The sequence below is a fragment of the Euwallacea fornicatus genome, chromosome 5, assembly GCF_040115645.1.
Source record: "Euwallacea fornicatus isolate EFF26 chromosome 5, ASM4011564v1, whole genome shotgun sequence".
NCBI classification, from domain to species: domain Eukaryota; kingdom Metazoa; phylum Arthropoda; class Insecta; order Coleoptera; family Curculionidae; genus Euwallacea; species Euwallacea fornicatus.
Window position 1 is genome coordinate 4,756,428 of NC_089545.1, and position 14,765 is coordinate 4,771,192.

The 14,765-nt window shown below is 33.9% G+C and overlaps 2 protein-coding genes, 1 long non-coding RNA gene and 1 pseudogene across 9 annotated transcripts in view; 2 read left to right on the top strand and 2 right to left on the bottom strand.

Moving 5' to 3' along the window:
• Positions 1 to 627: 627 nt before the first annotated feature.
• MFS9 (major facilitator superfamily transporter 9) lies at positions 628 to 4,545 on the top strand. Its single transcript, XM_066282315.1, has 8 exons — positions 628 to 955; positions 1,714 to 1,903; positions 1,959 to 2,192; positions 2,407 to 2,581; positions 2,810 to 3,064; positions 3,120 to 3,396; positions 3,453 to 3,576; positions 3,629 to 4,545. The coding sequence occupies exons 1-8, from the start codon at positions 882 to 884 to the stop codon at positions 3,824 to 3,826; spliced, it is 1,527 nt and encodes a 508-aa protein (XP_066138412.1). The 5' UTR covers positions 628 to 881; the 3' UTR covers positions 3,827 to 4,545.
• Positions 2,809 to 12,668, bottom strand: LOC136339243 (uncharacterized). The gene is made up of 2 exons (XR_010732107.1): positions 12,588 to 12,668; positions 2,809 to 3,405 (listed from the first exon to the last, which is right to left on the bottom strand). It is a non-coding gene; the product is annotated as an uncharacterized lncRNA (long non-coding RNA).
• LOC136339296 (uncharacterized) lies at positions 8,138 to 9,732 on the bottom strand (annotated as a pseudogene).
• Ndae1 (Na[+]-driven anion exchanger 1) overlaps positions 12,616 to 14,765 on the top strand; it is a 36,527-nt gene continuing 34,377 nt past the window's right edge. For 4 of the 7 annotated variants that reach the window (XR_010732106.1, XM_066282303.1, XM_066282307.1 and 1 more), the window contains exon 1: positions 12,616 to 12,906. The gene's annotated coding sequence lies outside the window, so the exon portion shown is untranslated. The remainder of the gene's footprint in view (positions 12,907 to 14,765) is intronic. The other 3 variants (XM_066282308.1, XM_066282304.1, XM_066282309.1) reach the window with 3 other exon arrangements.

Below are 14,765 nucleotides of genomic sequence, written 5' to 3' on the forward strand. Positions count from 1 at the left end.
CGAAAGTAAAGAATTCATCAAACATTCATCATGTAATTTTGAGGTAATAAGAGAATAATAGGCGGGAGAAATAATTTTTCTAAAATTGTCAGGTCATAAAATGTAATGATACGCCAATGACGTTCGGGATCGTAAGCAGGTTCAGAGCCATATGAAATTGGTTTGTAACTTTCCCCCAGGCCCACTTACCCTTATATCTTATAGAGACTTTTGACTCACCCTGAATTTTATATGTGTAATAAATTATTCAATTTTTAGCTTCAGTTGTGTTTTTCTTTAAACGACTTATATCTCCCATAACAGAAGATTAAATTAAAAATATTATGTAAATTTTTCTTTGAGCTTGATCAATGACATAATATTTCATTTTTCACACTAATACAAAAAGCCAGTTGTTAGCTCACAAAGGTCAAGTTTAGATCGACGTTTAATAGTTATTTTTTAAATATGTTATTACATAGGTTTCCATTCGATTTTCTACTCGATCTGGCCCAATAATAGATAATAAGGTTGATCTTTTTTGCTTCAATTGTGTAAGAGATTATTAAACATCCTTAATTGATTTCGCTATTCTTCCACACAGCATACCCTTGAAAAATATGCTATAGTAGAAAGTATAAAACCCAACCGAAGGCGAGAGTGGACCGCCTTTACATTTTCCTGTATATCTAGCAAGCTTCTGCAATAACCGTTCCGCATACCGCATATTTACCAATCTTGTGTGGTTCTTGTAATCAAAGAATGTCAGTGTTATCGTTAATATAGTTCCACTCCTCAAACAATGGCTTACAAGTGAATGCCAATAACACAAAAGAATTCCGCAATTTCATTCAAAGTATCTACCTGTACTTTAATAGTTCCCAGCAACCGTTTTAAACAATATGGTTCTTTCGGATCGGAAGAAGTGTTGCAGATCCTATTGGATAAACGATTGTGGCACTTTCAAGTGCGGAGAGTAAGTACAATTAATATTTAAGTACAAACAGGAAAGTGTTTGCTTCTTAAAGGTGGTGTTATTGATGCATATTTACAATGCTATTAAGACGAATTTTAATTCCTATCAAAATATTCGCGCTGCTGGACAACAGGGGACACATGTATTTTGAATTTAGTGACGCTTCCAGTTTCAAAATATCGAAATATCTAAATCGCTATACGGGTGTGAAATCTCTCACATTTTCTTCATCAGAATTAGATATCTATTTTTCCGGTTTTTCGAATGATTTTCTTGCGTAACTGCAGCTTATTCTAACTTTCTCAATAGTTTTTCCCTTCACAAGGGACAGGAGTTGAGCACTTTTTTGGTCAATTTGGAGGGCTCTCCAGTTTGCGTTGTAGTTTTAGAATACAATGGGATGCACTTTACATGGAGGTTTTTTGTTAGGGTCACAAGTATGTCATAGCTTCAAGAAATTAATGCAACCGATAGTTAAATATATCCGGCATTTTCATTGATCATCAAATTACAAATAACAGGACGCACAGTTTACCATAACTGGCCATTAGTATATGAGTTTTATTAACGACAAAAAATTATTTTCCTAGCTATTGCTCTGGTCATAACAATTACATGTATTTTTTTAACATGAGTCTGTGTGTTGCTATTTGTCCAACAACGGAACAATAGGAATAACGCACAATCATTGCATGCACCTATGTATTCAATGTCATTCGTATGTTGTAGACTGTGGGTTATAATGTTTTTTTCCACAGAATATCGGAGAAAAATTGCCAAGACCACTCAGCATGGAAATTTTGGCACAAACGTCGTTACATCGTCGCTACCTTAGCTTTCTTCGGATTTTTCAACATATATTGTCTGCGAGTAAATTTAAGCATAGCAATAGTTGCTATGACTCAGGACAGATTCGAGACTTTAGAAAATGGTACCAAGGTGTCATTGGTACAAAAAAATTTATTCATATAGAGAAACGAATAATTACTACAGGTCTCTTTAGGGACCGGAATTTGATTGGAATAACGAGCTGCAAGGTTATATCCTTAGTTCGTTTTTCTATGGATATATTACCACACAGCTGTTGGGAGGATACTTGGCAGCGAAATTCGGAGGAAAAGTAATTTTTGGATCAGGAGTAGCTGTTACTGCCGCTTTAACTTTGGTAACGCCTTGGCTTGCCTCTGCCCATGTCTACCTGTTATTGGCTGTGAGAATTGTTGAAGGTATTTTTGAGGTAAAACGATTCTCACATTATTCCTTTAGATGCGAAAATTAAGCTTGAGAGTGCTAGTAAAGCAATAAACATTAAACTAGTTTCCATAGAATCTAATCAATATTCATACGCTAAATTGATCACAGACAGAAATTACCTTGCAGTTAAAGCCACGGAAGATGAATAATTTGACCCTAGAGACTTAAGGTTATTCGAGTTTATTGTTACGTTTTAGGGTGTTACATATCCATGCATTCATGCTGTGTGGGCCAGATGGGCTCCACCATTAGAACGAAGCAAACTAGCCACCATTGCCTTTTCGGGAAGTTATGCTGGTACTGTATTTGCCATGCCCACATGTGCTTATCTGGCAAATACTTTTGGATGGCCTAGTATATTTTATTTTTCTGGTGAGCCATTATCATATATGTATTAAAAGTTCCATGTACGATTCGATCTTACGCAGTTGTCGCCTCAGACAAAACGATACCATGACTTCTTCACGTGAAAATAGACGGATTAAGTTAATTGCTAGATATACATACATATATATGTATGTGCGATACTTACTGCTTTGTAGATAATAAACACAATGATTTATTGTTGAAGTGAAGGAAAATGTTAATTCGTTTTGGTAGGAGCATTGGGGTTAATTTGGTATGCCCTTTGGACGGTCCTGGTAGCCAGCTCACCAGAAGAAGATAAACGCATTTCAAAAGAAGAACTAGATTATATTGTAAATTCCCTTAAAGAGACCACCTTTAGCAAGAATCTGGACATTCCTTGGAAGAAAATTTTGACCTCATCTGCTGTATGGGCCATCGTAATTTCTCATTTTAGCGAAAACTGGGGTTTTTATACCTTATTAACGCAATTACCGAAGTATCTGAAGGGTACTTAATTAAAACTAGAGCATCTTGGAGATCTTTTCTTATGCACGAATTTCAGATATCCATGGTTATGATCTCGGAAAATCAGGTTTCTTATCTGGCTTTCCCTACTTGGTGATGGCCATAATGATGCAATTTGCTGGCCAATGGGCCGATTGGCTGAGATCAAAGGGAATTCTAACCACAACTCAAGTTCGGAAGATATTTAATTGTAGTGGTTTTCTGGCCCAGACTATCTTCATGATGGGTGCGGCATTCTGGTCGGATAAGATTGGAACTGTGTTTTGTTTGACTTTGGCTGTTGGCCTGGGTGCGTTTGCTTGGGCTGGTTTCAGGTAAAGTGCCTGTAAAATGGAATGAACATTTTACTGAGAAACTACGATTTTTTAAGTGTGAATCATTTGGACGTAGCTCCTCAATATGCCAGTGTAATAATGGGTATAGGAAACACTATTGCCACCTTACCAGGAATTATCAGTCCTATTTTGTCTGGTTACATAGTCTCAAAACCACCCGTATGTACTGATTTTCCATTTTCAGTCATTTTATTTATTTTTTCTTCCTCAGCGAATTATGGAGTGGCAAACTGTATTTTATATCTCAGCGGGCATTTACATGTTCGGTGCCATTGTTTACGGATTTTTCGCATCTGGAGAGCTTCAGAATTGGGCAACGACAAAAGATAACATGACGAAAGTAGATGAAGAGAAAGAAAAACACGCAATGGAGAACAAAACATTTATTTCCGATGACGAAGGGCTTTGATTGTACGTATGTAATGATCGACGCCTTTAGGTGGATATTTATAAGTAATAATTGTTTGTTCCTACCCTTAAAGTATTCGCTTGATATCAGCTGATGTGTAGATCATTATTGGAAAAATAAGCTAATTTAAAATGTGATATAAACTTGCAAAAAAACGTTCCTATGAATTTTTATCATTATCCGATAGTTTATATGTGAGTTCCTAACTGATGCATAACAACTATTAGATACTGCCCAGTAGCTCATTCATCTGTCGCTGTTTAATACACCGGTCACATTGAAAAATATACTTTTGTCAGGTTTTAATACAAGTAACTAAGTCACTAGTCTATCATTGTAAGTAAAAATCAGCGCATATACTATTTTTCTTCCATACTAACAACACCGTTACCGGTTGTAACTTGCCCATAAAGGTGCTCTCGCTACACGTATATTCCGTTTCCTCCCCATATTTGTTCCGTATGCATTGAATACAGTTCGATACTGGCAGAATGTGAACTGAATTGATAAATGGAACAGGAATATAACTAGATGACGTATTCACTGAAACATATAGATCAATTTGTGTAGACGATAAATTACGAAATGTTTTTGGATCAGATATAGGTTGGAAACCGAATTTATAGTGAGAATGGACCTTAATTTGTACGAAAAAGATTAATTTGCGCTGAAAAGATAAACGAAGGCTGGTTTTAACGCTGCTGTTATTCTTAACTGAAATTGAATTCACTGTTCGGAAATTATTCTTTTTATTTCTTAAAGGCGTTCAGACTAGGCGTTTAGAGGGACTTTTACCACAGTAATTCATAGTACCATTGCAAAGAAGTCTTCAAAGAATTATATATTTATTTTTGAATGAATAAAACAAAACTACATGAAAATTCCACCCCGTCCCACATTTTATGTAATTTATGGATCATATCAAAGAGTTTAATTCAGTTTTTATGGTGGAATGTTTTCCTTTTCGTTCTCCGAATTCACAGCTTGAGGTGCTCCGGTGGACATATCATTAGCACCTTAACTGGCAATAACCAGTATTCTCTAATATATTCAATCCTTTTGCAATCGTGAGGTCAGATTATTGAAATTTGCGTTCGACTTTTATTTCCATTTTACCAAGTTTAATTGCCTTATTAATGAACTTTCAGCAAGATTTAGCAAAGACCTTTCGAGATCTTTGCAGATAACAGATTGTTGCTAAGATTTCAAATCCTATTCACCGAATTTCTATTTGGAACAAAATTAAACTTGGTAAAATCACAATCGAAATCAAATCCAGACTTTAAGAATACGGTTTCTGATCGAGAATTCTTTAATTCACCAAACTGTTTCCCAACCCTTGCCTATGTGAAAAACCAATTTTTCCTCGCGCTTTCCGAAATACATGTCAATATCCTCGCCATCATACGGAAAAGAGTTTTCCCTTAGAAACTCATGAATCAACGAAATTTAAACTAGCAGTATGATTAATCTTTTTACTTATTAAATTAATACCTATTGAAAAATTATAATCACAATTAATAGTACTTTTTTAAATTTTAGCGAACCATCGTGCTTCTTTCATCAATTTTGTATTATTCATTTCCCTTTTGAATGAAATCGGAAATAAATTCAGAACGTAACGAATACCAATCAGAAAATGTCCATCGCAGTGCAAAAACTCCTTCATAACTGCCCCTTTCAGAAATCAATACTAGCGCATGTCTTCCATAATGGAGATTTTACATCCTTGTTCGGGAGTTGACCATTTCTCTTGCATACACCTATAGCAATCTCTGTGCTATCATTAGCTGTGCGAGACAGAGATAGTTACATGATCTTGGATGAAGTTCCCTGTAAAGTATGTATTCGTTTGGTGGTCTCTTCAAGAACCGGGCTTATGTCAAATGAGAGGGTGTCATTGTGGCGGTATGTGTGGAAGAGGGATGCTTAGATCGTAAAAGGAGTTGGTAGAAATTATCAGAATGGAGGTGAAAATAATGGAAATGGATGTGGAGGCAGGCAGTCGAGACGGAACTCCCTTCGCGACCACTGTTCTACCTGCGTATTTGTTCAAATTTGCGCAAAAATCTCTATTTTCTATAATTTTCAATGGCTAAACTAGGGTAGAATAAAAATAAATTTTATCTGAATATTTTTATATAATTATTAAAGTCATGTTCCCGGCGCATTGTGTAATAAAATTAGTGAGGAAAGTTGTTCAAAGACTGAGAAAAGTTAAAGTATTTAACAATGGTGCAAACAAATACGTTTTAGTAAATTAAGGAATAAAATTATTATAGGAAATTACGTGAATTGCAAACGCACAATGATAGAGATAGACATTCATTTTAATTCTACCTAGGGGCTTTCTGGTCGCATTAGAAGACCTTTTGGTAAGTACCTAAAGCGCTGCATTACAACTCTTGGTATATATAAATTTTGAATTGTGAAAACCAAATAGTACCCGATTCTAGTAAAAATACACAATTAATTTTCATTCTCGATTCTTTGCAATTCGAGTGACAAAACATTCAAACTAAAAAAACTGCAAATAGTTAATTTTTTTGGTGTCCGGATTCCTGTAAAAAACAAGAGAAGGTTCCGGTGATTAAGTTTCGAGACAGAGATCGATTTTTAGAGGGCAGAGTCAAAGAGAAAAGGGCACACATAAAATTCCAAATCAAAATTTATGCATGTTCGCTTGTTAACAATCTTTAAAATATTCATTACTTTTTGGTAGTAAACGAACTGGAAAGAGTCATGGCGCAGCTAAACTTAGCAAATCTAAAGAGCAAATCCGTCCTTAAGTGTCACTGATTAAGTTAATCGTCAGTACACATGTACTCATTGTATACACGTTATGAACAAGAAAATTTCTTAGCGTAAGATGAGGGCAATGCTGTTAAAGTGGCACTCAAACAAGGAACCCTGTTGCAAAATTCCTTTAATTAACTGCTTAACATACATGAATATCATAGCGCTGCCGTTCATGCACATGTTGCTATAATATAATGTAGGAGACATATATTATATATATAATTTATTATATAAATATATATTATACTTTATATAATGCAAATATAGTTTGAAACGCTCTACACAGAAGATGCCATTTTAAAGTATTGGGCTGTGCTTTTATAAGGTTTTCATTTTCTATGGTTTAACTACGAAAGACAAAAATGAATACAGATTATAGATTCAATACATGCTGAGAATATTTGTTCCGTTATTATAAATAATTTTCCTGAAACAATGATAGAATCAATATGAGCATCGTTTTATAAAACAAATGTGCTCTAAATATAGTTTATAAAGGTAGTAAAGCGTTCGAATAAAACTATTATAAAGGCGTACTACGAATTCTTATACGATGTTTTATATTAAAGTAATGCAGCGAACTATAAATTCATCTAAGACATTTACTGCGGAATAAACATTGATCTTTTTGCCTATATGGTGCTAGTGCAATGAAATTAAGGAATCAAAAAATGCTGTTCTCAGGGTCCAGAATCTCTCAATTGAGATATCTAGGATCACTGTAAAATTTATATCACTCCATTTAACCGCAAAACCGAACATCGAAAATTTCGATTTTTTTTTGTTTTCAATGTGCTGGAGGTTCATATCTACTACCATGGCTTTAAAAAATAGTTTTACACAGAACCTATGACCTTAAGAAGGCAATGATAATTGTCAACACATTTTATTATCCTTAATATATAAAATGTTTTTTTAAATGTGTTAGTTTTGCAGATTATGTTGTTCATTTATACAGGGTGTTTGGTTCACCGATACATATCCGAAAGGGGGTGGTAGGTGCGATGATTTGGAATGTATTGAACCATATATACTATTATACAAAGTGTTACGCATTTCGAGATATCGTCATTTTTCCAAATTTTACCATTTTCGCTGTTTACTTCCATATAAGTTAAAATAAAAATTTAGCTGAATGTTCGATCTGGCTCTACCTTTTTTCACATAAACTTGAATATGTATTTTATTGATATCAAACATCTAATGAAGTCTACATATTAAAAAAAAAATAATGTAGCCTTTTAAAGTTCGAAAAAGAAATTTCTTAAATATCAAACCTTGACTTTGTAAGCGAATACAAGAAAAGGTGCAAATGAAAGAGACGTTCAAATATCTCTAAAAACTTATTGAACTAATGCTCTTTCGAATGATATATTGAAAGACTCAGATTTAATGTCGCATAAGATATTTAATTAAAAAAAAATTAAAAATGCGGATATGGCGATTTAACAATATGAATAAAAATTAATTAGTAATTATTATTTATACATTAATTATACTATTTATTTAAGATTAATTATTATGCTCGAAATGAGATCCACCATTTCTGATACAACATCGGCATCTTCGTCGCATCTCTGTGGTGGTTACTCCTAGCTTCATTTCAACCTTCATGACTTTTGCTGCCCTATTAATTTTTTGAATGAGATGGTCTCGATCGTGAATTTCTTCATTGTATACCAGTTCCTTCATTCTTCCCCAGATATGATAATCTACTGGGGTCAGATCCGGAGATCTAGCAGGCCATAATATTAGTCCGTTTCGCCCTATCCATCTTTCGGGAAACTGATTATTTAAAAACTCCCTTATTGTTTTCCGATAATGGGCAGGACATCCATCGTTTTGAAATATGATTTCCGTTCTTACATCTAAAGGTATATCGTCCAAAATATCTGGTAAATGATTTCTTAAAAATTCTAGGTAATTTTCGCCATTTAAATTGTCTGGCAAAAAATATGGGCCAATCAAAAGCCTGCCTATTATACCAGCCCATACGTTCACACTAAATTTATGTTGAAACGAAGTTTCTTTTTTCATATGCGGATTTTCTTCAGCCCAATAATGCAAATTATGAAAGTTGGTAACTCCTTCACGGGAAAATTTAGATTCATCCGTCCATAAAATCCTGCGAAGAAATCTTCCATCTTCAATATCCGCATGTAAGATAAATCGACAAAAATGTGTTCTTCGGATTGGATCTCCCTCCTCAAGTCCTTGCACGGGTGTGTAATGAAAAGGGTGCAATTTCTCAGAGTGTAGAACTGACCACACCTTCCACGTAGATACGTTGAGTTGTTCAGCTACTTTCCTAACGCTTGTAGTGGGCTCTGCTTCAAACGTATTAAAAATTTGTACGTCCACCTCAGTCCACCTTTTGGTTATTCGGTCTAGGATCTTGATGATATAAATTCCCAGTTTCACTCATTCTACGATATGTATTAGCGAATACTTTTACGTTAGGTACTCTTCTTTGAGGAAATCTTTCACGATATAAACGCTGAGCGGCAGCTGCGTTACCGTCAGCTCTGCCATACATAAAAAGTATATCAGCATATTCAACATTTGAATATGCAGCCATTAATCTAAATCGTTAAAAATGAAATATCACAGTATTATACGAAATAAAATACATCGATTGACCACTAAAAAAATTTTGAATAAAACACTGTCTGTCATATCTCGTTACTAAGCAACCCAGTATCATGGCTTACCAGATATTTTATTTTATTTTTATATTATTTTTTTTACGGACCAATATTATGGCCTGCTAGATCTCCGGATCTGACCCCAGTAGATTATCATATCTGGGGAAGAATGAAGGAACTGGTATACAATGAAGAAATTCACGATCGAGACCATCTCATTCAAAAAATTAATAGGGCAGCAAAAGTCATGAAGGTTGAAATGAAGCTAGGAGTAACCACCACAGAGATGCGACGAAGATGCCGATGTTGTATCAGAAATGGTGGATCTCATTTCGAGCATAATAATTAATCTTAAATAAATAGTATAATTAATGTATAAATAATAATTACTAATTAATTTTTATTCATATTGTTAAATCGCCATATCCGCATTTTTAATTTTTTTTTAATTAAATATCTTATGCGACATTAAATCTGAGTCTTTCAATATATCATTTGAAAGAGCATTAGTTCAATAAGTTTTTAGAGATATTTGAACGTCTCTTTCATTTGCACCTTTTCTTGTATTCGCTTACAAAGTCAAGGTTTGATATTTAAGAAATTTCTTTTTCGAACTTTAAAAGGCTACATTATTTTTTTTTTAATATGTAGACTTCATTAGATGTTTGATATCAATAAAATACATATTCAAGTTTATGTGAAAAAAGGTAGAGCCAGATCGAACATTCAGCTAAATTTTTATTTTAACTTATATGGAAGTAAACAGCGAAAATGGTAAAATTTGGAAAAATGACGATATCTCGAAATGCGTAACACTTTGTATAATAGTATATATGGTTCAATACATTCCAAATCATCGCACCTACCACCCCCTTTCGGATATGTATCGGTGAACCAAACACCCTGTATAATTTAACAGTAGACTCTGATGATTTTGAAAAAAGAGATAAAACTGCTAATTTAAAGATTTTCGTAGAACCACCAATAATAGCAATATGGCCGTATGACTCTTAATATCAATTTATACATAATTTAATATAATTTCGAGTGACCCAAATTCGGCTGTATCGCAGTATTCGTATGCAAGTTGGTACTATGATTCCTTGTTTTTAGTGCACTCTGTGTGCAATAACAACGACTTAGCTTGGATATCTCAACAACCAAAACAAACTTCCAATTTTTCCGTTGCTTGAACAAAGATTAATACAAAGTTAAAGGCCATATGCACATAAGCTAAATTAAATGTTCAAATATAACGGAATTCTAATCTTCTTTGCTTTAATCCCTGCATCGCTATCATCCATCTGGAGATTATTATAAAATATTTGAATGCAAAGGACTTAGAAATATACAACTTTAATAACATTTTTGTTTTGGAATTTATAGGGTCAGGGTTTGTGCGAGATATAAAATTATATAAAAGAATGTCTTCGGAGTTAAAAGACAATTTCTAGAAGAAATAAAATTATACAGCTATCTCGAATTTACATAGAATAACTTTATAAGAGAATATTTTCGGCTTATTTATAGGTTCAGGAATAAAGATTATTCAGGGGTGATTCCCACATGTTCCATCAAAACCACCAGTCAAGGCGTTCAAGACTATAAATATCTACGAAATATCCGAGAGCCTGTTTTATGGAAAATTGACACAGAGTTACGAAAACCACATCGCTTTATAATATTACACAAGTGTTTTATGTCTAGTTTTTCATAATGGTCTACCGTACCGACAACTATGCGGAACCCTGTATATTTTCGAATGTTAACCTTATGGCGGCCAAGTGCTCAAAACACGCATGATTGGAGAGACTTAACTAATTATTAACGAGATCGTGTAATAAAGATGTGAACGGATAAAACTCTATTTCATGGTATATTCATGTCATTTCGTTATACCAATCCAGAAAAAAGCGTTTTTTCTTGCACCCTTGATACAGTCCACAGTGAGCTAAAACTGAACACGGGAAATCATGTACGGGAAAGCACATTTCGGGATGTAAAATGAGCGATATTTTTTATTTTTAGACTATAAAGCGGTAAACAATAGATGGAATTGAGGTACTTCTTGTTGCTTGCTGGAGGAGTTGGTAATATTTGCATTTTTTTTTAACTAGGTTGGTGCCAAGCAAATTCTTTTGGAACAAAAGTCATCTATATGTGGGGGTTAATTAAGTACGTGCAGATATTTCAAGGAATGAATCTCTGGCCGATTCCAATACAAAAAGGTTCTATTAACATATGGTCGCGACGGCTCCGTTTAAGAGATACAGAGTGTTTAAATTTTAATTTCAATTTGGATTTCTGCGAATATTTTTGGACGCAAATGAGTCAATCGTATGAAATTTTATATTTTTGGATTTTTTATGATGCAAAACCCAAATGTTATCTTAGTTTTTTGATTACTGGTAGAAGGGCGCCATGTACAGGGTTTCATCACATTTAAATTGTTTCTCATTTTTTTGCCCCACACTTTAGGTCGCTTTTGTATTAAGGGCATTATTGTACATTGAGTTTTATTCAAAAAAGTACTCTTTGGGAATATCTATTAAATTTCATCCGATTGACTCCTCTGTGTCCAAAAATATTCACAGGAAACCAAATTTAAATTTAAATTTAAACACTTTGTGTCTCTTAAACGGAGCCGTTGCGATCATATGTTAATAGAATTTTTGTATTGGAATTGATGAGAGATTCATCCCTTGAAATATCTGTACGTACTTAATTAACATCCTGTATATGTAGAGCATAAAGTTTTGTTGTGTTTCCATCTCAGATGAATAAACCAGAATACCGTTCATACATTCTTGTAACTACCTCTTCATTTTTGTCAAACGACCTGCTGGTACCTACTCCTTTCCCCAACATCTTATTTTAATCGTTCCGAAATAAAAGCTACTTTACTATCCTTATCTAAGCCTGTGTCATGCAAAGCCGCTTTTCCGTGCACTTACAGCCATTACTTCCCGTGCAATTGCGGGTCAGATATTATTTCAGTGCAGTCAGGTGTCTACGGAAAATTTATAATTTTCAATGTTGTGTACAGAGCGTTTCTGGATATGTACCGCAACGCGCACATATACAGGTTTTGTGGTCGAGTCAAATGGGAGGAACGCTTGCTGAAGTATAAATCAAGAATTCTCGAGTACTCCTCTTACCTAATCTTGTTTTGGGAGAAACCTGATATCGTTGAAACTGCACATGTGTTACTCATTTACACCTTCTATTCATAAGATTAATTAGATACTAATAAACTTTTTATGGTGGAAATGGTTTGTGACAACAATTGCTCAAGTTAATTCCATTCTCATACTTACCGTCAATAAACTTGCAACGGACCTCATAATTACATTCAAATGTTGACGCACTATTGCAATGTCGAACAAATTACCTAATGGTGGAATCTTGATCTTAGTGGCAAAACTGATTACTCCCACTATTTTTCCTTCTGTAAAACATACATGAAACTCAAGGTTGAAGTGTTACATGAAAAATTATGATTATCCGAATTGTGTTTACGCTGATTTGAGTCGCGTTTCCGAATCCCCAGTATCACTTGTGTTTTGAGGGCGGACAGTCAGAGATAAGTAATTATAGTGTTTCATCTTTGTTTGGAGTTTGGTTATTTAATTCAAGGTAAGCCATCATTTTGTGTACGATTTTGAATTGAAGGAGAAAAGGTAAAATTTTAAGTATCCTTGAGGATTTTAAATTATGAGAGCTGGCCAGACTAAACCTGATTGGAATTATATTGCTAAATGATGTGAAATATTATTTCTGGATATTTCAGTAGTTTAGATGCAATTTTCTGAAAATTAGTTCTATTACAAAAGTTCAAGTTCTAAAGGTCTGCAAGTTAATGTACGCAACGTTATGCAGTTAAACTCGAGATAGCTCCTAGTATCTGTTTTGTTTTCAAAACGGTTTACGCGCAAAAAACGGCATGTCCATACTAATTATAAATCCATATTCAATCAATAATACAATACCTGTTTGATTAATTCATGCATGTGTGCAAACTTGAATTTTTTCCCTCATCAAATCGAATAAAAGAAAGTGATTATGTTCCGTTTAAACTCTTTTGGGCCAGCTTCTTCGAGAAAAAAAAATTGACTGCAAAGCCCAACAGGGCTATCGAAAGTCGGTTTTTTGTCATTGAGTGTGAACCTTTAATACTCAAGAGTTACATTGCTTCGATTCAACCATGGCCCAAATGGAGGACATAAAACTTACGTCTCCCATTTTCACATAAAGTGAATTTTCTGTTTTTTTTTTTTTAATTAGGTGCGAGTATTTAAATCTGTGGTTTCATCTGTTTTTTTAATGAAGACGATTATTTGGGTAAACAAAATTCCATAACTAAGAATTTTAAAGGTAAAAAACCAAACCTACAAAGTCGATAAACAAACCTTCGATTTACAGTTGAATAAACTACAAACGAGAAACATCAATAATTTTTTTATATTCTATTAGCGATAATCCATTCAATTTAAAATTTCATAATACATAGATTGAACAAGTTTTACTTTCAAATGCTAATTCAACCACATCATCATATTTCGGTAATCATAGTCGCAATGACGCATGAAGATTCGTCTGTTACTACACGTGTATAAAGCATATGATTACCTATCTAAGTCATTTAAAACAATAAACTGCGCTATGTTATTTTAACTTGCACTATTAATGGGACTTAAATTGGATACCTACACTTGTGCTTAAAATATTATAGACTGGTGTTCCATTGATTTCCATTGTCCTTAACCAGAGATTATGCACTCTGTGTCCAGTTTTTCCACCTGATGAAACGTTTCGTCGGTCCAAATCGGAATGTTGATTTAGGACGAAAATCCATCATTTTGGTTTCGGATCGCTCTTTGTGAAATTATTTTCATGCTTTATTTTTTAATTTGAGCGAAATAATACATGTATTAAAGCCAAAAATGAGCTTTATCCAGGACACCGGCTTCTCTTCTAGATGACCTAAATCAATGTCCAAAAATTACTGCTAGAGGCCGCATTGCGGCCAAGAGGTGCGACTGACCAACTAATAACCCAAATCAGTAATCTCGGTTTGTTTCTTCTGTAAATGAGTGCCTTTAGTGAATAAGTTATAATTATAAAGTTACCCATTTTTTTTTGTAAACGTAAAACCATTGTTGAGTGCATAAGGGCAATGAGATTATTAGTTTTAAAAAGCGCTATGAATACCGATAACCTTTTCACATATAATAATACGTACTGCTAAACTCAGAAGGCCTCGAAGTGTGAGGTCATCTGGTTATATGATCAGATTAAAATCTCATTAATCTCGATATGTGTACGTAAATAATATTTAAATTGCAAATTATTTTTGACCCAAGTGAGAGTTATATGACTCATGTAGAAAGACAAGTGCATGGGGCTATAATTTTGTAAACAAGAATAAAAATAGTCCGAGTACAATAAAGGATCGATTTTCAACTAAAATGAGAAGCTCGAGATTTAGCATTTAA